The sequence below is a fragment of the Oncorhynchus kisutch genome, linkage group LG7 (assembly GCF_002021735.2).
Source record: "Oncorhynchus kisutch isolate 150728-3 linkage group LG7, Okis_V2, whole genome shotgun sequence".
Taxonomy (NCBI): Eukaryota; Metazoa; Chordata; class Actinopteri; order Salmoniformes; family Salmonidae; genus Oncorhynchus; species Oncorhynchus kisutch.
Window position 1 is genome coordinate 19,497,917 of NC_034180.2, and position 23,758 is coordinate 19,521,674.

Here is a 23,758-nt window from a genome sequence, read left to right on the forward strand (position 1 = left end):
CTTGCTTTACACCACTCCAGGCGACGCTTAGCATTGCACATGGTGATCTTGTGTGCAGCTGCTCGGCCATGGAAACCCATTTCATGAAGCTCGCGGCGAACAGTTGTTGTGCTGATGTTCCAGGGGCAGTTCAGTAGTGAGACTATTTTTACGCGCTACGCGCTTCAGCACTTGACGTTCCCGTTCTGTGAGCTTGTGTGGAAATTTGGCAAACTGACTTGTTGGAAAGGTGGCATCCTATGAAGGTGCCAGGTTGAAAGTCACTGAGCTCTTCAGTAAGGCCATTCTACTGCCAATGTTTGTCTATGGACATTCCCTGTCTGTGTGATCGATTTTAACACCTGTCAGCAACGGGTGTGGCTGAAATAGCCAAATCCACTAATTTGAAGGGGTGTCAACATACTTTTGTCTAAATAGTGTATTTGTCAGCTCATACCGCAGTTACACCTCCAAAACATCCTCTATGCGGATATCTGCCAATACAGGTTATCGCTCGATCAGATTGAATCGAGGCCTTACAGTAGATAGGATATAAAGTATAGTTCAAATGAATATCATTCAAGTTCATGGCTCTACCGCAAGATAATTCAAATAGTTCAAATAGTGGGATGCCTATGTATCTTGGTTAAGGTCTCCTCCAGCTAAATGTGTTTGTGCTCCTGTCCTCTCACAGGTCCTGGAACAACCTGTACTGTGTGCTGAAGCCTGGTCAGCTGTCTGTCTATAAGGACGCCAAGAGCATCAGCCATGGCTCCACCTACCACGGAGAGGACCCTCTGTCGCTCGGCAACGCCAGTTGTGAAGTCCTGACCAACTACAAGAAGAAGAAGCACGTATTCAAACTGAGGCGAGGATCCCGGAGTCTCTCAGTTTACATAGTTCACATCCGTGGAGGCTGCCGAGGTTTGGAACGGCTCATAATAATGGCTGGAACGGAGCGAATGGAATGGCATCAAAACGCCTGGAAACCATGTGTTTGCTGTATTTGATACCATTCCGCCCATTCCGCTCCAGCCATTACCGCGAGACCGTCCTCCCCAATTAAGTTGCCGCCAACCACCTGTGATTCACACGCTCTGTTAATTGCACTTTTTGTTTGAATCCGTACTGAATGTTGTTCATTTTGGGCTGTCTCTCTTCCAGGCTTGGCGATGGTAGTGAGTACTTGTTCCAGTGTAAAGAAAAGGTGAGTTCTTCATGCACTTCTAAATACTCATGTTATACTATATCAGTCAATCAATCAGTCAGCAAAATACAGCTCTGTTGAACCATCTAAAAGATCAGCTTTCTGCTCTTTCTGGAATTAAATCACAAGTATCTGTGCAGCTGTGTTACATCTGTCAATGTATTATGAACGTTAATCTTGTAGCAATCTTAACCCCAACACCCAAATGCAATGAAATATATTGAACATAAATGGTTATTTCAGAAGGAGCTGGATCTTTGGACCCAGGCGATGGAGAAGGCAGTGAAGCCTCTGGCGCAGGAAGAGGTAGGACCCTCAGGGTCCGCAGGGGCCCGGGCACACAGCTTGCCCCCTCCTTCCTCCTCCACCACCCCAGAGCCAGCGAAAGACAAGAAAGACAAGGAGAAGAAGGGATTCAGTCGGTTCACAAAGAAGAAGTGAGGACTGACTGACGGTATTTCCGTCACATGGGCAGAAGTAGTGTACAATCAGTAAGACAGATTTTTATCACCTTAAAATATTGATTTTTTTTTTTACTATAAAATACATGAGATATTGTAGTTTTTAGATTTAAACCTACGCTCATGCTGCGGAGTGTATTTAAAGCCAGTGTATCAACGCAAATGACCACCTTTTTTCTTTCTCTTTTTGTTTTCTCTTTGACAAAATATGCTACATTTAAATAGTTAATTAAAAGCACCGGAATGTTCTTTTGACACTCAACCGAAGAATGTTTGTAAATTTGGAGCTCATGTCATAAAATCATCAGGATTGGGTATGGTAGCTGTTTTCTTTGTAGAGCTTTGTAAATGCTATTTTAGCTAATTAAATGATAGGCCTAGTGTTGCCTGAAAGAGAGTGAGACATTGTACAGTGCTGCACAGTACAATACCTGCATGCACGACAAGTACAACAGCAAGTATGCAAACTAATTGTCCTATGCACTGTGAAAGCCAAATAACATTACCGAAATTGGATGTTATAGACTGTTTTAGCTGAGATGATGAAAGTAACACAATTGAAAGACAATAATGATACCTTATTATTGTTGTGCTTTTACCTAAAACAAAAAATCAACTCAATTACTTTCAAATATGACTTTTACCAGAATAGCACTGTGGCCATCTCTGTTGCTGAGAACTTGAAATAGCCTATGCCTAAAACACCTGTGTATCGAATCTCATATCTATATACAGTACCAGTCAAAAGTTTGGACACACCTAGTCATTCAAGGCATTCTCTCAACCAGCTTTGAATGAGTAGTTGTGTCCAAACTTTTGTCTTGTACTGTATCTAAAGATGCATGTTTTATTTTAATTTTTTATGGTGCTACAGTGTCGTGATATTATTCGGGCTCTTCAATCAGCTCTGCTTTAGCCAACCTCCGCATAGCGGTTGTTTTGACAGTGTAGGTGATGGAACTGTGTTAGATTTGTCAAATCCACATCCTCTATGAGAGTGTCTGCTATTGCCCGTAAACGCTTGATCTGATTGAATCTAGGACTCACACTCAAACTAGACCAACTTGGCCTGCCCGATTGGTCTTTTACTTTGGACTGCAGAGTCATATGCAACTGATTCTATCACACTTTGTTTGGTTTCACTCAAAACATCTTCAATTACATAAATCGGAGACAGAAATACTTTTTTAGTCTGTCAAAAATCGAGGATAAAAATTGTGGGTCAATCAAATCTAAATTGCTTTTCCAAAACCCACACAGTATGAACATTCATAATGGAAGAATGTGTCTGAATGAATGTATGTATGTATGTATGTATGTATGTATGTATGGAAATACAGAAAGCGTAGAAGACAACGATGTGCAATGTGGAAAACCAGAAAAAATGTATTTAATTTGAAATCGACCGTCAGAATATTCAAATTTCATTTTTCCCCCTCAATGACATCAATGGCATCAATGACATTAGTAAAGTTAATGATACATATTTTAACAAGGAATCCATTCTCAAATATTTTCTTTTACATCACCTAAATCTATACATGTATAGTATATAATGGAACTAGGAAAATACTCATACATTTGACTACTGACAGTCCAACATTGTTTGTGTAGTTAGTTTTTCCTTTGTATCAGGTATACCCCCTTCCTTTGTGCTGGTTGGTTGGTTGCTGGTGTGCGATATCGAATGCCAAAATGACCTATGACCTATTTACAGAAAATATTCAGACCCCTTGACTTTGCCCACATTAACTTACACCCTTATTCTAAAATGGATTAAAAAAAATATATATATTATTCATATACATAAACATACAATACCCTATAATGACAAAGTGAAAACAGGTTTTTAGAACATTTTATTTAATACATTTGCAAAACAGACACCTTATTTACAAAAGTATTCAGACCCTTTGCTATGAGACTCGAAATTGAGCTCAAGTGCATCCTGTTTCCCTTGGATCATCCTTGAGATGTTTCTACAACATGATTGGAGACCACCTGTGGTAAATTCAATTGATTGGACATGATTTAGAAAAGGCACACACCTGTCTACATAAGGTCCCACAGTTGTCAGAACAAAAATCAAGCCAAGAGGTCGAAGGAATTGTTCGTAAAGCTCAGAGACAGGAATATGTTGAGGCACAGATCTGGGGACGGGTACCAAAAGCATTTCTGAAACAGGTCCCCAAGAACAGTGGCCACCATCATTATTAAAATGGAAGAAGTTTGGAACCACCGAGACTCTTCCTAGAACTGGCCGCCCGGCCAAACTGAGCAATTGCAGGAGAAGGGCTTTGGTCAGGGAGGTGACCAAGAACCCGATGTTCAGTCCAGCAGAGAGCCAGAGTTCCTCTGTGGAGATGGGAGAACCTTCCAGAACGACAACCATCTCTGCAGCACTCCATCAGGCCTTTCTGGTACAGTGGCCAGACAGCAGCCACTCCTGAGTAAAAGGCAAATGACAGCCCGCTTGGAGGGCACATAAATTACTCTGACCATGACAAAAGATTCTCTGGCCTGATGAAACCAAGATTGAACTCTGGACTGAATGCCGAGTGTCAAGTCTGGAGGAAACCTGGCATCATCCCTATGGTGAAGCAAGGTGGTGGCAGCATCATGCTGTGGGGATGTTTTTCATAGGCAGGGACTGGGAGACGAGTCAGGATCAAGGGAAAAATGAACAGAGCAAAGTACAGAGAGGTCCTTGATGAAAAGAGTGCTCAGGACCGGGGCAAAGGTTCAACTTCCATCAGAACGACCCTAAGCACACTGCCAATTTGACACAGGAGTGGCTTTGGGACAAGTCTCAATGTCCTTGCCAGAGCCCAGACTTGAACTCGATGGAACACCTCTGGAGAGACATGAAAATAGCTGTGCAGCGGCACTCCCCATCCAACCTGACAGAGCTTGAGAGGATCTGCAGAGAAGAATGAGAGAAATTCTACTAATACAGGTGTGCCAAGCTTGTAGCGTCATACCCAAGAAGACTCGATGCTGTAATCCCTGCCAAAGGTCCTTCAAAGTACTGAGTAAAGGGTCTGAATACTTATGTAAATATATATTTTTGTATACATTTGCAAAGGTATCACAGTTGACAGTGCATGTCAGAGCAAAAACCAAAACATGAGGTCTAAGAATTGTCCCAGTTTTGCTTTGTCATTACAGAGTAGTGTGTGTAGATTGAGGTCAAAAAAACAAATTTACTCCATTTTAGAATAATGCTGTAACGTAACAATGTGGAAAAAGTCAAGGGGTCGGAATACCTTACGAATGCACTGTACATGTCACATTGTAATCAATTTTGACACTAGAATAAATGTTTTACTGAAATTGATGCTACATAGGTTGTGTCCAAAACGCAAAGTAGATTTTTAGGGGTAATCACTAAATCAAATTGACCCCAAACCTGCTACACATTGCCTTTTAAATGTACTGGCTGTACTGTCCCTCTAGATCCTTCATCCATTACACTTTCCCACCCTCACATCTACTCACCACATACTCCAGTCCTCTGTGTAGTGGTTTTTAAAATCAGCATTTTCTACTCTCTACAAGCTATGTAAAATATCCCAAAATGTTGACAGAAAATGTCTATTACATTGAGAGGTGAACTTGAAAATAAACTCATAAACCGATAGTTTGGAGTTACTGTATGTTCCCCCCAGGCAACACACACACTGGGTAGAGAGCAAGGTGAGCAGCAGGGTCAGCCGCCATAAGGGTGCCTTGCTTGAGTAAATTCAAAGCTCAACAAGGTTTTACTGAAGAGTGTAATGAATTATAGAAATATAACAAAGAACAAATCTTTTGCTGAAAAAAGGCACTTTTATTATGTTAAACAATCATCCAGACAGAACAAGCTGTGTTCCTCGACATATTCAAACTTAAAGAGGCCGTTGCTGAGTTTACATTACAGTCGGTAACCCCACATTGGTGTTGAACCAACAGCATCAAGACAGAAATATAATGTAGCAGTAGCATTAACGACTAATATTAAGACACTCTGAAGTCTTTCAGTGTCACTTTGGTTTAAATACAGCCTTGGATAACAGTTTATTTCACTCTGTAGGAAACCAATAACTGACCAAAAGTATACCTGAATGCAGAAGAACATAACATTTTGTTTGACATTTTCTTACAAATATTTATAGGCGAAAGTAAGGAAAGAAGCTGATGGGACATTTCTGGATGAGTAGGTTACTGACAGAAGAGCCATTTTGGGGACAAGGCTGTTACAACACAGCCACTTTGGCCTTTCCAAGAAACAGGCAGTAAGGCCTCTCAGGTGACAACGAGGCAGTTCAAATGAAAATGAGTGAAATAACATTGAGATGAAGCACAGCACTTGATCCATTGGTGGCAGAGGTGTAGCCTGGTCCCAGATCTGTTTGTACTGTTACCAACTCCATTGCTAATTGTAAAGCAAATGAGTGACAAGGAGTTTTGCACAAACAGACAGACTCTGCTTGCCTGAGTGCCAAACCATGCTAAGATCTTCCATTAATATTAGTTGTTGCTCTTGATCAGAGGTATTGCTACAATTCTTCCAGCATAGAACTTAATAGATCAACCATTGCATTAAAAAGGGGATAAATGGGGGGGTTAAAAAAAAGCTAACTTTATTCAAATAATTAAATAGGCACATAATTTCAAACAATAACAATTGGATACAATTACAATAATTACAAGAGCCAGGAACCAAATGACAGGATTTAAAGCAGGGGTGTTAAACATACGGCTGGATGGGGGGGGTCCAGCAAACTCCATATACTTTATAATGACAAACACCAAATCGAAACTGTAAAGATTAAATGGACCTACATTTATACAGTTTCTTGACAGTGTCCAGCTCGCCAATAAATCACTGAAATGAAAGCTAGACAGTCGAAAATGCCAAAAGCCAATTTTGACGGTGAGGAAATATAACCGATTCTCAGTGTGGCCCTCCGGACCTCATTAAAGATCAAATTTGGCCCCCGGGAAAAAATTTGTTTGACACCCATGACCTAAAGCATCGTCTCTCACAACCTTGCCCTGCATACCCCGAAGCGGATACAGCCGCTGTGACACCTTTAGACCTCCGGGGGGCGACAGACTCATATGGCTGTGAATCTGGTGGCGTTCCACGTTATACTCCTAGAACGCACGGCAGATTATCAGGGCTTGTATTAATAAAGCATTTCAGGGTAGAAGTGCTGATCTAGGAGCGGGTCCCCCGTCCTGCGCAACTTCTCCCACATTAGGACTCCTAGTCTGTGACGCTTTATAAATATGGGCACAGATCTCACAACGCCTGGAGAAGTGATTCACCGGGTCACATACTAGGGATTGGGCCCCGGGCGAAGACTTTCATCTAGTCATAAAAGGCACAATAAGAGTGTGTGCATATTTACATATATCATTACAGAGAAGGCAAGTGTGGTTCAATGGGTTTTTGTGCTGGTTGATTATCTTTGTTCAAGGTGTGCATGTGAGTATGTATTGTATATTTAAACACTAGTCTGTACATGTGTGCACATGCAAGCTGAGGCAGAGAGTCAAAGTGGATGCTGAAGCGAGAGCAGGTAAGTCTACTTGATGAGCTTGTTAGCTCGCTGGTTGGCTTCGTCGATACGTGCTTTGTTCATGTCCGCCTGAGAGAGAGGGAGACAGTACAGACACCAGGTGAGAGGTGGATGAACACGTCTACATTTCCATCACTTAGTGCAACAGTAGCACTTCCTTGACAGTGGAGGCCAACGTTAGGCAGCCTCATGGTACACTAGAGAAATATACCACAGACTTGACTAAGGTATCTGAGGTATAGGAAGGTGAAAGACTTTTAAAAAATTAATCTCTTCACACTTAAATGACTGAAGTTTGCATTGATCTAACATGGCAAACTTTTGCTCAAAGACCTCCAGAGCATACTGGTGACATCCATGGCTGCGTTTATACAGGCAGCCCGGTTCGGTGTTTTGTCCAATCACAGATTGTATTCAGAGCTGATCAGATTTGTCCAAAGACCAATTAGTGAAAAAAAAAAAAAAGATAGCCCATAGAAAGAGAGCCTCGCCGTATAATAAAGCCGTAAGGAGTGAGGCAGTGTATGGATTGGATAACACAGCCCAGCTATGATGACAACCCACCTTATCTGTGATGCGGTCGATATGTTTGTTCTGCTTGTCTATCTCAGAGCCCATGTCCATGGCCATGTTCTTCAGGTTGCCTATGATGCTGCCCACCTGGTCCAGATTCTCCTCCATCTCATCCTCCCGAGCATCGTTGGTTATCCTGGGCGAGAGAAAGGGACACGTTACATAAATATCTACTAATCTCATACGCATTTTCATGAGACTTCTTGCTCTTGCTTGATAGCCCTAAACCCTTCGATTTGACCAGATCTGAAGGGTCTAGATAAGTAAAATCAATGTAGCGATGGACCTTCCACCATATTGCCGGCCACCTTACAGATCTGCAAACATTGAAAGGGCAAAGGAAGCAAGAGTGACTTGGGACCGGCTAATACATTCTAACTAGGTGTGTATTATATGGTTGACTGGCTTCACTCACCTCTTGACGTAAGGTCCCCCCATGGACTGCTGCTGGTTGGCCTGTCCATTACGGATGCCTGCTGGTTGAGTGGACACCACCGAGCTGTCCACTCCCTCTCCTCCACCTGCACTGCCACCATCACCCATTCCCCAGGTACGCTTGTACTTAGAGTCATGCTCTATGGACGTTACCCTGATGGACAAGATCAATAAAAGTCATTCAGTCCGCCAATCAAATCAGGGGACAAGTTCAGGGGAAGATAGATTAAACATGCTAGGAAACTGAGAGCTATCACTACAGAAGGTACAGTACAGAAAGTTACGACGACTCATTTCCAACGTAGCATACAGAAGTGAGGTTAGGTAGCTGAAAGGTTAGGTTACAGTTTGCTACCTGTCACAGGGGCAGACACAGAGGCCACAGCACTTGGACAGGTCAGTCAGGTTCTTCTCAGCCTGTCTCATATCCTGGTTGATCTGGTCCATACCCTCCTCCGTACGCTTCAGTTGCTCTGTTACACAAACAGAACATCAAAAAGATCCAGCTCAGGGAAATGCAACATTAAAAACAAATTACTTAAATGAAAACCTGGCTTGTTTTTTTATTTTTATGGTTTTGATGATCAATGACAGTGTCTTCTCTAGGGCGATTCCACAACAGGAAGGCCCAGAAATATATTTGGGATCTTAGATTGCACTGGCAATTCTCACGTAGAGACTTTGGGGAGGAAGGATGTTTGATATGCTTTTTACAAATCATGATGAAAGTACCCATTTTAGGCCCTTTTTAAAACTACTCCTTATAGTGTGCCCTAAAATATGGAGAATGTCTAGATTTAGAAATACACATTCAATTTATTCAACATGACCATCTCAAAAAGTACCCTTTTTGATTTAGTAAATGTTTTGACATATATTTTAGACAGTATCAGGGGTCGGAAACAAGCGGTTTTGCGGGGCAAAACCTGCCCGAAAGGGATGTTTTGTTTTTAGATTAAAAAAATGTATTAAAAAAAGACTAGAATCACCAGGAAAATTAGTTTAGGAAATGTTCCCAAGTATTCCCACAAATAAAGTTATATGTTTGTGTCTAAATGGAATCAAGGTATGAAATTGTTATTTTTAAAATACAATTTCTTATTGGGCTTAGTTGTGGTCAATTTACAGTGCACAAATAATTATATTTATGTTCAAGTCTAATTAAATTCTCTCTCCCTGTAAATTCAATTTAATTCAAATTGTAGGTATATTCCAGTAATTCAATATTATCCCCAACAACTCCACAAATTCCAATTAGAATTCAATTCCCTCAAGCGTATCATGTCACTATTCAGACAGCATAGCTACAGTGGGTTTCAAGAAGCATTCCGCCACCCCTTGGATTTGTTCACATTCTGTTGCGTTACGAATTGGGATCAAAATTCATTTCAATGTGATTTTTTTGTTGTCCTTGATTGACACAATACCAAAATGGAAGAAGAAGAAAGTGATTACAGCTGTGAGTCTTAGGTAACGAAGAGCTTTGCACACCTGGATGGTGTAATATTTGCCCATTATTCTTTTAAAATAAGGGAGGCTTCACTTGGCTGGTTCTCGAACACGTGCAGATCAAACGCACCGCTGGAACGCCGAGTAAGGTGTTTCCATGTCCTGGTAAACGTGAAAGATGGCGCAGAAAACCGGGTGTTTTAACCGACGTACGCTTACTTCGATCTTGACCGTACGCCGATTAAGGCAGGCAGAGTAAGGCGTTTGCAAGACTGTTGCATAATCTGCCTACTGCCATAAGCAGTTTAATATCAAATTATTAGTGTGCATGTAAACATACTCGAGGTGTAGGGGGATCACGCCTAGACAGCAATTTTCAAGTCTTGCCATAGATTTTCAAGCATTTACCAAGTGATGTGTTGTGTTTGAAGTTTTACTATTAGTCGTATGTACAGGATACACATGGTATTCACCGTCCAATAAAATGCTTACTAGCAGGCATTTAGGCCAAACATTTTATTCCTTTGTGGTGTTTTTATGCAGTATTACTGTAGTGCCTTTGTTGCATACAGGATCCATGTTTTGGAATATCTTCTGTATACTTTAATTATTCTGGAGTAAGTACAATTTTGTTGCTCCATTCTCAGTTGTTTTCTCCCTTCATAGCCATTGAAGCCCGCAGCTGCTTTAAAAATGGCCAATGGCCTCATGGTGACACCACTTGAGCAGTTTCCTTCCTGTTCTGCAGCTCAGTTCAGAAAGACTATCTTTGATGTGTCTGTGTGGTTTAATACATCATCCAATGCATAATTATTAACTTGACCATGCTTAAAGAGATATTCAATATCAGATTTTATTTATTGTTTACCCTTCTACCAATCACTCCCCGATCTTTGTAGTTGAGTCTGTGCTTAAAATGCAATACTTGACTGAGGGCCCTTACACATGTATGGGGTACAGAGGAAGGGTTAATGTAATTTATGCGATATGTAAAGCCAATTTTTACTCCGTAACTATTTTACCGGTGCCTTAATAAAAAGGGGTGAACACTTCCACAACAGCTATATGTTATTTTTATTTACAAGATGTGTTGACATTGGAATATTTTGAATAGATCAATGACAAGAAATCAGAACTAAATCCATTTCAATTCCACTGGCATGCATTTATTAGAATTGTTTTGAACAAAGTGGGGTGAATACTTATGATACCCACTGTATACTGGAAATATAGAAATACAAGTTGAAATGATTTATAACAAATCCTGTAGCCAATGTTTGATACTATGTGCATTAATTCCATTTACTGGGAAATGTTAAAATACTGAATTCAAATTAAACAAAATGTTTTACAATTCCAATTTAAAAAGTCAGTCTAATACCAATTCCAGAACTTGAAGATTGTTGAAATTTGAATTCAGTATTCAGTTTTACATAAAATAATTTAAAATTAAATTGGAATTATTTGACCCCCAACCCTGATGTATCAGTCTAAAATGGCCCAAAATAATTTGTGATATATATATATATATATATATAAAAATAATATTTAAAAATCCTTCCTCCCAGTGAAATTTCTATCTGAGATGCAACTTTTACAGGAAGAACCACTGTCATACTGCAGCACACCTTTCGGGCTGCCGCAATATTGCGGCATGTTATTTAATTGTCAGCCATTGTTGCCATTAATGCAAGTTTGACCACCAGAGGGCATCTTTGAGAAGCATTTGATAGCCTTCAATATTGTCTGTACTAGAGAATTTAAAACCTTAGTATATGGGATTGATTTTAAGAAGTGTAGCCTAATATTCTAGTGTTTCTACAACAAACTAAAAAAAAACTCAGGGGTTGAAGCAGTGGCACAGGGTACCGTACTAAACCACATATTACCTCTAAATCCCACAGCATAATCTCAAAACCTTTAGTTGAGCAACCACTGTAACAAATATCTTTGGGCCTTCCTGGCGTGGAATCGCCCTTTAACAAAAGATGGCATTCCAGAGCTGGTACTTGGTAGTGGTGAACCATGTATCTCTGACTCACCCCCCTGTTGGTCCAGCATTTCAATGGTATTGACACCAGTCTGCCTGCTCTGTGGACACAAGAAAAGACCACAGTTCAGCACCACATCAGGAACTCAAAGACCACAGTTCAGATAACTTATAAGGGCAATAACAATCTTTCTCACCTCCTCAGCCATCTGTAGCATCCGCCTGGTGCTCTCCAAGGACTGTGGGAGAACAAGAGGAACAAAGCAGTAATGTTACAAGTAGTACATACAATATTCAGAAAGTATTCAGACCGCTTCCCTTTTTCCATGTTACAGCCTTGTTCTAAAATGGATTAAATCAATCTACACACAATACTCCATAATGACACAGCGAAAACAGGGAATTGTTTTTATATTTACATAAGTATCCAGACCCTTTGCTATGAGACTCGAAATTGAGCTCAGCTGCATCCTGTTTCCATTGATCATCCTCAAGATATTTCTACAACTTGATTGGAGTCCACCTGTAGTAAATTCAATTGATTGGACATGATTTGGAAAGGCACACACACACACACACGTCTTTATAATGGTCCCACACTTGACAGCAAAAACCAAGCCAAGAGGTCGAAGGAATTGTCCGTAGAACTCCGAGACAGGATTGTGTCGAGGCACAGACCCGGGGAAGGGTACCAACAAATGTCTGCAGCATTGAAGGTCCCCAAAAACACAGTGGCCTTTATCATTCTTAAAATGGAAGCAGTTTGGAACCACCAGAACTCTTCCTAGAGCTGGCTGCTCGGCCAAATTGAACAATTGAGGGAGAAAAGTCTTGGTCAGGGAGGTAACCAAGATGGTTGTCCTTCTGGAACGTTCTCCCATCTTTGCAGCACTCTACCAAATCAGGCCTTTATGGTAGAGCGGCCAGACGGAAGTCACTTCTCAGTAAAAAGCATGACAGCCCACTTGGAGTTTGCCAAAAGGCGAAATGAGAAACAAGATTTAAATCTTTGGACTGAATGCCAAGCGTCACGTCTGGAGGAAACCTGGCACCATCCCTACGGTGAAGCATGGTGGTGGCAGCATAATGCTGTGGGGATGTTTTTCAGCGGCAGGGACTGGGAGACCATTCAGGATCGAGGGAAAGATGAACAGAGCAAAGTAGAGAGAGATTCTTGATGAAAACCTGCTCCAGAGAGCCCAGGACCTCAGACTGGGGGCAAAGTTTCACCCTCCAACAGGACAGGGACCTTTAGCACACAGCTAAGACAACGCAGGAGCGGCTTTGGGACAAGTCTCTGAATGTCCATGAGTGGCCCAGCCTGAGCCCGGACTTGAACCTGATCTCTGGAGAGACCTGAAAATAACTGTGCAGCAACGCTCCCCACCCAACCTGACAGAGCTTGAGAGGATCTGCAGAGAAGAATGGGAGAAACTCATCATATACAGGTGTGCCAAGAATGTAGTGTCATACCCAAGAAGACTTGAGGCTGTTATCACTACCAAAGGTGCTTCAACAAAGTACGGAGTAAAGGGTCTGAATACTTATGTAAATGTGATCTCATAATTTTGCAAACATCTCTAAAAACCTGTTTTAGCTTTGTCATTTTGGAGTATTGTGTGTAGATTAATACGGGGAAAACGACTTAATCCATTTTAGAATAAGGCTGTAATGTAACAAGAACGTGGAAAAAGTCGAGGGGTCTGAATTCCTTCCGAATGCATGAACATGACAGCTGGACAGACAGACGTCAGTGTCTTTTAGGGGTACAGGCAATCATGAGCAGATGCTCAAGGTCTAGGAAACACAAAGACTAGGTTCTATTGGTCTAAAATACAACAATGGCCTCATTTTAAAATCAGTTAGGCGAGGAAGAGACACGGTATTCTCCGTGACTAGCCCAGTTTACTGTGCCTGGTCAGACGAGGTAGAATAATTCAAATCAGGCAGGAACCATCTCCCTCCCAGCAGCACATCAATACACAACATAACAGCAGCAGCAGGTGACATGGCGTAATGATGGAATGCAGTCAGGTGAGACAGAGGACCTAATAATAACAACAAGAGAGGCAGGACAGGACTGAGTGCGAAAGACTCTGAAAGGTGTAGCCTACAGCAGAGGAGCACTAGGAGGTAGAGCTAGGAGAAAGGATGACTCAGGGTATGATGACTTCAGCAGTATGAGTGGCTACACCATGCCACCTCAGTAAAATGGCTTAAGCTAACAGAGTTTAAAATGATTCACCTCTGACACATTTCTAAGCTTACCTTTTGTCCAAACCACTCAAAACTGTGTGTGTGTGTGTGTGTGTGTGTGTGGTACAGTAAGAGGTTACTGTGACAGTTTACCCAAAGCCATGTTGTCCTAAACCCAGCACATAGGTATCAGTCTGTCAGTCAGGCAGCAAGGAGAGAGAGAGAGAAAGACGGAGAGAGAAATTCAGGTTGGTAAGACGAGATAAAGATTAGAATCAAAATGTCAGAGGACCACACTATTTAGTATAGTGTTAATAGAACAGTTTTACTAACCTGGACCTGAATAACTTCTTTGCTTAGATCAGTGTTTTCCACTAGCGCCGGTTGTCGGCTACACAATCATTTTCAGCCGGGTACTTTTCCCACAAACTAACTAGGCTACTTTTTGTTTACAATTTGCAAGTCAGAGAAAAAGTATGCCCGAGCCCTCTCCCACTAGAATGAACAATAGATTCTAGATTGCTAGAAGATGCATAAGTGAGCGTGTTTCATGTGCAGCCACAAAGTGCTGGCGCATAGGCTTACTGTGCTATGATTGACAAACAGCAAGTTTGACTAGTTTATAATTTTCTTTTATTTGACCTTTATTTAACCAGGCAAGTCAGTTAAGAGCAAATTCTTATTTTCAATGACGGCCTAGGAACAGTGGGTCAACTGCCTGTTCAGGGGCAGAACGACAGATGTGTACCTTGTCAGCTCGGGGATTTGAACCTGCAACCTTCCGGTTACTAGTCCAACGCTCTAACCACTAGGCTACACCGATGCGTTACAAGTAAACTAAAGATTCTGTTTGTATTTTCAACATGAAGTCCATCAGGACTTGTCAGACAGTGACGTTAAAGTGAGAGAGACTCGTCAGTTGCCTACCGAATCGGTAAGAGAGCTGTACATTTGGTGCCCTAATTTGCGCTGGTAGGCTTTTTGGTGATTATCTGCAGATAAATTATGAAAACATTTGATAAAGATGTTATTCGCGCAGTGAGGAGGATTCACCTAGGCCAATAGAGAGAAAATATGGTCCAAAATATGATCAAAGAAAGCAGATTGAATTGTTTTAAAAGCCCATGATACTTGTATGGTATTTTCAAAGATATTATATGGGTCTACTATTGACAATGGAGTTGTCAATTGCGGCTTTCTGTGGAGCAAAGCCATTGATTAGCACCCGCTTCATTCTTCAATCATACCTGTATTACAGATAGCTGAGAAAATGCCTCTTAAGAGGAAGCTTGAAGCCTGTGGAAGTTGGCAGACCCTTACAGGATTCTTTATCAAATCCAAATGTATTTGTCACATACACATGGTTAGCAGATGTTAATGCGAGTGTAGCGAAATGCTTGTGCTTCTAGTTCCGACAATGCAGTAATAACCAACAAGTAATCTAGCTAACAATTCCCAAACTACTACCTTATAGACACAAGTGTAAGGGGATAAAGAATATGTACATAAAGATATATGAGTGAGTGATGGTACAGAGCGGCATAGGCAAGATACAGTAGATGGTATTGAGTGCAGTATATACATATGAGATGAGTATGTAAACAAAGTGGCATAGTTAAAGTGGCTAGTGATACATGTATTACATAAGGATGCAGTAGATGATAGAGTACAGTATATACATATGAGATGAATAATGTAGGGTATGTAAACATTATATTAGGTAGCATTGTTTAAAGTGGCTAGTGATATATTTTACATCATTTCCCATCAATTCCCATTATTACAGTGGCTGGAGTTGAGTCAGTGTGTTGGCAGCAGTCACTCAATGTTAGTGGTGGCTGTTTAACAGTCTGATGGCCTTGATTGAAAAACAGCTTCTGTCTCTCGGTCCCAGCTTTGATGCACTTGTACTGACCTCGCCTTCTGGATGATAGCGGGGTGAACAGGAAGTGGCTCAGGTGGTTGTTGTCCTTGATGATCTTTATGGCCTTCCTGTGACATCGGGTGGTGTAGGTGTCCTGGAGGGCAGGTAGTTTGCCCCCGGTGATGCGTTGTGCAGACCTCACTACCCTCTGGAGAGCCTTACGGTTGTGGGCGGAGCAGTTGCCGTACCAGGCGGTGATACAGCCCGACAGGATGCTCTCGATTGTGCATCTGTAGAAGTTTGTGAGTGCTTTTGGTGACAAGCCGAATTTCTTCAGCCTCCTGAGGTTGAAGAGGCGCTGCTGCGCCTTCTTCACGATGCTGTCTGTGTGGGTGGACCAATTCAGGTTGTCTGTGATGTGTACGCCGAGGAACTTAAACTTACTACCCTCTCCACTACTGTTCCATCAATGTGGATAGGGGGGGGGGGGGGGGGGTGTTCCCTCTGCTGTTTCCTGAAGTCCACAATCCATCTCCTTAGTTTTGTTGACATTGGGTGTGAGGTTATTTTCCTGACACCACACTCCGAGGGCCCTCACCTCCTCCCTGTAGGCCGTATCGTCATTGTTGGTAATCAAGCCTACCACTGTTGTCGTCCGCAAACTTGATGATTGAGTTGGAGGCGTGCGTGGCCACGCAGTCGTGGGTGAACAGGGAGTACAGGAGAGGGCTCAGAACGCACCCTTGTGGGGCCCCAGTGTTGAGGATCAGCGGGGTGGAGATGTTGTTGCCTACTCTCACCACCTGGGGGCGGCCGGTCAGGAAGTCCAGTACCCAGTTGCACAGGGAGGGGTCGAGACCCAGGGTCTCGAGCTTGAAGACGAGCTTGGAGGGCACTATGGTGTTAAATGCCGAGCTGTAGTCGATGAACAGCATTCTCACATAGGTATTCCTCTTGTCCAGATGGGTTAGGGCAGTGTGCAGTGTGGTTGAGATTGCATCGTCTGTGGACCTATTTGGGCGGTAAGCAAATTGGAGTGGGTCTAGGGTGTCAGGTAGGGTGGAGGTGATATGGTCCTTGACTAGTCTCTCAAAGCACTTCATGATGACGGAAGTGAGTGCTACGGGGCGGTAGTCGTTTAGCTCAGTTACCTTAGCTTTCTTGGGAACGGGAACAATGGTGGCCCTCTTGAAGCATGTGGGAACAACAGACTGGGATAGGGATTGATTGAATATGTCCGTAAACACACCAGCCAGCTGGTCTGCGCATGCTCTGAGGGCGCGGCTGGGGATGCCGTCTGGGCCTGCAGCCTTGCAAGGGTTGACACGTTTAAATGTTTTCCTCACGTCGGCTGCAGTGAAGGAGAGTCCGCATGTTTTAGTTGCGGGCTGTGTCAGTGGCACTGTATTGTCCTCAAAGCGGGCAAAAAAGTTATTTAGTCTGCCTGGGAGGGAGCAAGACATCCTGGTCCGTGACTGGGCTGGTTTTCTTTTTGTAATCCGTGATTGACTGTAGACCCTGCCACATACCTCGTGTCTGAGCCGTTGAATTTAGATTCTACTTTGTCTCTATACTGACGCTTAGCTTGTTTGATTGCCTTGCGGAGGGAATAGTTACACTGTTTGTATTCGGTCATGTTTCCGGTCACCTTGCCCTGATTAAAAGCAGTGGTTCGGGCTTTCAGTTTCACGCGAATGCTGCCATCAATCCACGGTTTCTGGTTTGGGAATGTTTTAATCGTTGCTATGGGAATGACATCTTCAACGCACGTTCTAATGAACTCTCTCACCGAATCAGCGTATTCGTCAATGTTGTTGTCTGACACAATACGAAACATATCCCAGTCCACGTGATGGAAGCAGTCTTGGAGTGTGGAATCAGATTGGTCGGACCAGCATTGAACAGACCTCAGCGCGGGAGCTTCTTGTTTTAGTTTCTGTCTGTAGGCAGGGATCAACAAAATGGAGTCGTGGTCAGCTTTTCCGAAAGGAGGGTGGGGCAGGGACTTATATACGTCGCGGAAGTTAGAATAGCGGAAGTTAAGAATAATCTGTGGGTCAGTTTAAAAATAAAAAATTACATTTTTTATGAATGACATACTGCAATTCACAAAGAGTTGCAAACACTTGTTGACGGCGGTCAAACCATTTAGACATTCTCCAAGCTCTGATGCTACGGATGGTCATTAGTAGCCTACCAAACTTGCTAACTGCCTGGTGCTCAGCACTCTATTGTCCCTCTAATATCAATGCAAATGTGATCAAACACTTATTGAGAGCCCATGTTTCGCAAAATGTCTATAGGCTATGCGGGAGAAAACAGAGTGATGGCCGCTAATAGAAAGAGGAGGACCCCATGAGCTTTCTATAGGCTCGGCTTACTATATTTATTTCTCAACTTTCCTAATATTAAGCACATTGCTTATATTTACAACAGCAGTATAGCCGACCTGGCTGGCATTAAAATAAACCACGGGAAAACCGTCCTCCATTCACTATTTAAGTGTATAGAAGACATGTATTTTTTCCCACTGCCAGTTGAGACAGGTGCATGATAATGGTCAATTCTAAATCAAAACAAATTTCACACCTATATTATTTAGGTGTATGTGAAGACCAGATTAAATCAAGAATAGTCTGATGGGTGACAATATTAGCCCGTCACTTGTGAACGATGCCCAGATTGTGTGGCGTAAGGAAAGAAACAGCACATTCATTTTTTTTGCAACTTTCTCCAATCAGTCACTCAGCTCATGTAGCCTAGCCCATAGGCCTATATGTTTTGATAAGGTTTGTATCACAACTGGCCAAATAACATCTTAAATTTAAAACACATTAATCCGCTTTTCAAGGGGTGTAGAGCCTAACTGATATATATATATATATATACACACACACACACAGCGCGCGAGTTTCAAGTTTGGGGAAGTTCATTTTCACCGTAAAAATGCACCTTTATAATAAAATAACTACATGTATAATCTCATTTGCAGTCACTTTTGAGAATGGTGTTTTTCAGCTAATTGATTGCATTTTGGAACATTCACACTTATAGCCTACTGCCGTGTGCGTTGAACTCATAATGTGAAAAAAATAGCCTAATAGTTGATCAACATTTTAAGCTAAACGTTCTGATCTGTTGCCTCAGCCACATTGTTTAAATAAGTTGTATTGATGCTAGTGGTTGTATTAATTTGGGATCTATCGCAACCCACAACCTTCCCAGACTATGTTTGGTTATTTATTTCTCACACAGAATACAGTAGGTTAACGTTTGTACTATGGGGGATAGTAGATTGACATAGGCTACTTCTTTTGCTGTTTGTTAGGTCTACTCATCTTGTTGGCTGATGAAAAGTAAATGTGGACAGTTCTTCCAATGTCTTCAACATGTACCTTTTTGATACATTTTTATTTTGGGGTGTGGCTACCCTTTAATTCAAGTGTGCATGGTCTAGCAAAAGGCTGCTGTTAAGCTGAGTTGAAGCCACATGTGATGGTTGAGTTTGCGAAACAGATACCCCCTGGATTAATGAAAAACAAACAATCTTGATATCATTCTGCCAGGTCAACATAGGCTACATGGACTGTCAAGTCATGACACGGAGAGAAGAGGATGCGCAAGAGAGATAGAAAGCAGTTGCTTTGCGAGGTAACACTAGCTGAAAATAAATCTAAGTGATTAATGGTTGGTATTTAGCAATCATAAAAGTATGCCATATTCCCTTTGAACTACTGAAATTGTGATTTTGTCAGACAGCAGCTCTATAGAGATGAGATGATGCCTTGGAATAAAATAATGTAAAACAAATAATAAACAAATAATTTAGAGAAATATTCTATTAAAGTAATGTGAATAAATGATGGTTAATAAGTGATGAGCAGTCACTACCATTATGGGACTTTTATTAACTTATTTTATTCTGTTTTTCAGAATTCAACCCACATAATACATAGTGCAATTAATGTAAAAATAATAGAAACCAAAATTGACAACTGTCATTAGTTTTTAATAATCAAACTTACCTCAAAAAGCACTAAATCGCTCAGCACTACCATTTTCATTAGCATCATCGCTAACAGATACACAAAGTGGTAGCCGCGCACACCACACACACAGACAATGACATTCTCGTTGCCTCTTCAGAAGGCTGCAGGAAATATGAATCATGGACACATTCTGTTCATGTCTTATGATAAACTTGGGACAAATTAATTAATGTAATACATTTAGTTGATTCCCTACTAAGGTCAATCTTTTTTTTTTCTTTTTTTTTTTTAAGTAGCCTAGTTAAATTAAAGTGGAAAATGTATGCTAATTGTAAACACCTACTACCCCCATTCCCAGCATTGCTATGGTGTCCCCATGGAAACGGGTGGCAGCTGTACCTCATCGGTCACTTGGTTGGCCCTCATGGTGATCTCTTCCACTGACATGTCTGCCATTTTGCTGCTGTCAAAGTTGGAGGTTCCTCCTGTCACACCAAGCTCTACACTCTGAGGCCTGGGAGAGAGAGAGAGGGATGGAAGGAGTGTGGGAAAGGACAGGGAGTGGAGAGGGAGAGCGAGTTGGAGAAAGATGGGGGGGGGGGGGGGGGGGGTCATAAGGTTGTATCAGGATCACAGATATACATTTTAAAAAGTTGTCTGAAAAGGTACCATTTAAGTTTGCGGACAGAAATGGCATACTATGGAACTACATTAAAAAAACGTTGTTTGACTTGGGCCTACATAAAGGGAAATTATGCAAAACATTAAACAAATTAGATTATTTTCCTGCCAGCACAATGTTGGAATGTGGAAAAAGAAACAGCAGCAGGCGGGTTCCTTGTCAGTGACATTAGGGCCTGGTGTTGTTAAGCAGAAAGCATGCTGACAATGAGGAGGCTGGTGATAAGGAGCGCTTGATAGGGAAATGAGGATCATGCGTTTGGCACCATTGTAACGTGGCAGCCACAGTCAGGAACACATTAGCACTGGATGTCACACTTGGTGTTGACAAGCTGCACTGGATTCTCCACTGGGTTATGACAGAGAGAGACGGTTTTAGTCACATGTTTTAGTGCCAGTGTGTTCCAATATCTAAACTAGCATAGATATTGGAACGGAGCCAGAGTGTTTAATGGATCGCATGACATCACAACACTATTCCTGTGGACTGCATTTGAGAAAAGCAGCAGAAGATATACTTGTGTGTGTGTGTGTGTGTGTGTATATATAGTGTGGACACCCCTTCAAATGAGTGGATTTGGCCATTTCAGCCACACCCGTTGCTGACAGGTATCTAAAAAAAAAAAAAATCCCCCCCTTTTCCTTTGGACCTGCTTAGAGTAACTATTTCCTGTTTTTGCAATAACCCCTGAACTATAACTTCCCCACACACACACACTACAAAAACAGGGAAAGGGGATGTTTGGCTGACTGTTAGTGATGTTCAGTTGACTTTTCACATGCCTAACTGTGTACTTTTATTTAACTAGTCAGTTAAGAACAAATTAAAAATACATACAATATAAATATAGGACAATACACACAATACACAATACACATAAAGAGAGACCTAAGACAACACAGCATAGTAGCCACACAACATAACAAAATGGTTGCAACACAAAACATGGTACAAACATTATTGGGCACAGACAACAGCACATCACACAAAGCAGCCACAACTGTCAGTAAGAGTGTCCATGATTGAGTCTTTGAATTAAGAGATTGAGAAAACTGTCCAGTTTCTAACAAATGATTTCAGAACAAACCAAAGTATTACTTTAATTAGTAGTAATAAAATAAAAGACAGCACTTTTAAAGCCTATTTCACACTATAGCCTTTCCCTAAATATTGTTGGCCTAAACACTGAACTTCTAAATTTCAAGTTGGATTCAAAAAATGAGAGGCTATATTCCTGTAAAGATACCATCTCAAACTTAAGAACACATCAGCACATTTCAGACAGACAGGAAATGTCTCACTCTTCAGAGTGCTGGGTCGTTCCACTTCAAAAAGCACAAGAAAGAGGATTGACACCCACCGTCTCAGATTTTTCTGAAATATTTTCTGTTAGAAACAGATAAGATTAGCATTCCTGCAACATTATTTTGTTAAAATATAATATCTGTGAAATAAACCTAATTAATTGCACTCAAATTGACAATGAGTATATAGTATCAGTTTTCTGTTTGACAAGTAGTGTGTAGCTGCACCTCGAAGTATTGTTTCTTCATCCTATGTAACGTGTTCTCAGTGAATTTGGTGATGTCCTCTCCCCCCGTTCTGAGAAATTAGTAATTTAAATAGTTGAGTTTATGTCCTATTCTAAATCCTAATATTACAAGGTTCTGACCACTAGATGGTGGTGTTCCTGCTATTAGGTGATTATTATTTTAAGATGCTAGATACCATTGGCTTGTGAAACTACCTCTAACTTCCTTCATACTGGACACAGAGACATGAACATGTTATCCACGAGTTCATTAAGGGCCTCATTGGCAAAATACTTAAGTATCCCTTTAAGGATTAGTAATAAATTAAAGACAGCACATCTAAAAACTTATTTCACACTATAAACCTGCTAAACTTGCAAGGTAACTTTCTTCATTTTGATTTCGGCACAAATTAAAATGTTGCACTGACTCACCCATGCATTGACGTTTCAGTGTTGTATCAATGAAGAGTTTGCCATTCGATGTGCGACATGCACGCGCAGTTACATTTGAGTCATTTAGCAGATGCTCTTATCCAGATCGACTTACAGTTAACTTAGTGCATTCATCTTAAGATAGCTAGGTGGGACAACCACATATCACAGGCATAGTAAGTACACTTTTCTTCTGAAACAAAATCTTTGAGGAATTCCATTAGCACAAATTAATATAATCTCCTCATTTCTCTGAGCAAACAATATATCTCAGTATTTTTGTCACTTTTTGATCTTTATCAAGGGTGTCGATTTCAGACCCCACTGTATGTTTAGGTCAATCCTATCGAATTTTCCCCCCTCTCTAGCCTGCTAGACTTAGAGGCAGGCGGACAATCAATATCCACCATCGTAGTGCGGATGAAGCGTGAGCTACAATGTAAAGCTAACTGTAGCTGGTTAGCTTTAGAAAACCCTGAGTAGGATACCCTTCTGGTATGACAGCAACCCATGCGTTGGTTGTATACCTCGCCACTGGTATTTTTTCAGCATTTGTGTCAATGGTACCTATATTAGCATCATCATGATTCATGTCCAAATCATCCTAAAAGGATCTAAAAATGTATTGTGTAACTCAACAATGTTACTTATAGATTATTTGGATATGAAGTGTGGAATGACCTTTGACCATTTTTGATTAATCATGTCTTACCCATTATTAGAAAAATAGTTTGGCCCAAATAGGATGTTAGACACTAAAATGATTTAATATTATATGAATCCTATAAATTAAAATGGCCCAATTTGGGTGCAATCAATTCCCTTAATTTCTCAAGAGATCAAATTATTTTTCAACAAAATAATGCTTCCGGATGGTGGGTGTCAAGGCTTGCTGAAATGACATGGAACGACCCTGCTGCTCATTCTTTATGGTAAGCCTAACACATAGGCTATTGCTACATCACCCTATGATCCACCAAATGGTCCTCAATTTCACACCATAAAAATACTGTCACACTACACCCAGCAGCAATACACCACACACACACACACATTTATGATTATGACAACAATGAGGATTAATGGCAATTAAATAATCTACTGTACATACCTATTCATCTTTCCACCGTTCCACTCCATACAGCCCAACTACTGTAGTGTTTTACCTAGCCTGCTGATCCATACATGCCTCCACAACACAACAGGGACACACATTTCCTGCTCTTCTACTCAAACCAGTTCCTCCAGGTTAGGTTTCAACAACTACAACATGACATCCCTCCGTTCCGTTCTTTTCTTTCATACTTAAGTTGTTCATGCTGACAAAGACTTATGGCAATAGACAGTATGACAATGGCTACACACAGAGGTAGCATATGGCACTACCTGTCCATGCATTT

At 41.4% G+C, this 23,758-nt stretch overlaps 2 protein-coding genes across 5 annotated transcripts in view; one reads left to right on the forward strand and one right to left on the reverse strand.

Annotated features, from left to right (window-relative positions):
- sptb (spectrin, beta, erythrocytic) overlaps positions 1 to 5,287 on the forward strand; it is a 60,181-nt gene extending 54,894 nt beyond the window's left edge. The window contains exons 39-41 of one of the 2 annotated variants that reach the window (XM_020487680.2): positions 674 to 847; positions 1,144 to 1,186; positions 1,433 to 5,287. In XM_020487680.2, coding sequence (XP_020343269.2) covers positions 674 to 847; positions 1,144 to 1,186; positions 1,433 to 1,627 — 412 coding nt within the window. In that variant the 3' untranslated portion in view covers positions 1,628 to 5,287. Of the gene's footprint in view, positions 1 to 673; positions 848 to 1,143; positions 1,187 to 1,429 lie in introns of both variants that reach the window. The other variant, XM_031828635.1, reaches the window with a different exon arrangement.
- Positions 5,288 to 5,453: 166 nt separating this feature from the next.
- Positions 5,454 to 23,758, reverse strand: part of LOC109894292 (synaptosomal-associated protein 23) — a 38,804-nt gene continuing 20,499 nt past the window's right edge. Inside the window, exons 1-8 of one of the 3 annotated variants that reach the window (XM_020487683.2) lie at positions 23,470 to 23,620; positions 20,110 to 20,224; positions 11,859 to 11,900; positions 11,714 to 11,762; positions 8,578 to 8,695; positions 8,203 to 8,376; positions 7,779 to 7,923; positions 6,253 to 7,283 (exon numbers count right to left, since the gene is read on the reverse strand). In XM_020487683.2, the coding sequence (XP_020343272.1) occupies positions 7,221 to 7,283; positions 7,779 to 7,923; positions 8,203 to 8,376; positions 8,578 to 8,695; positions 11,714 to 11,762; positions 11,859 to 11,900; positions 20,110 to 20,224; positions 23,470 to 23,498 (735 nt within the window). In that variant the 5' untranslated portion in view covers positions 23,499 to 23,620 and the 3' untranslated portion in view covers positions 6,253 to 7,220. Of the gene's footprint in view, positions 7,284 to 7,778; positions 7,924 to 8,202; positions 8,377 to 8,577; positions 8,696 to 11,713; positions 11,763 to 11,858; positions 11,901 to 20,109; positions 20,225 to 23,469; positions 23,621 to 23,758 lie in introns of those variants that run through there. The other 2 variants (XM_020487684.2, XM_031828637.1) reach the window with 2 other exon arrangements.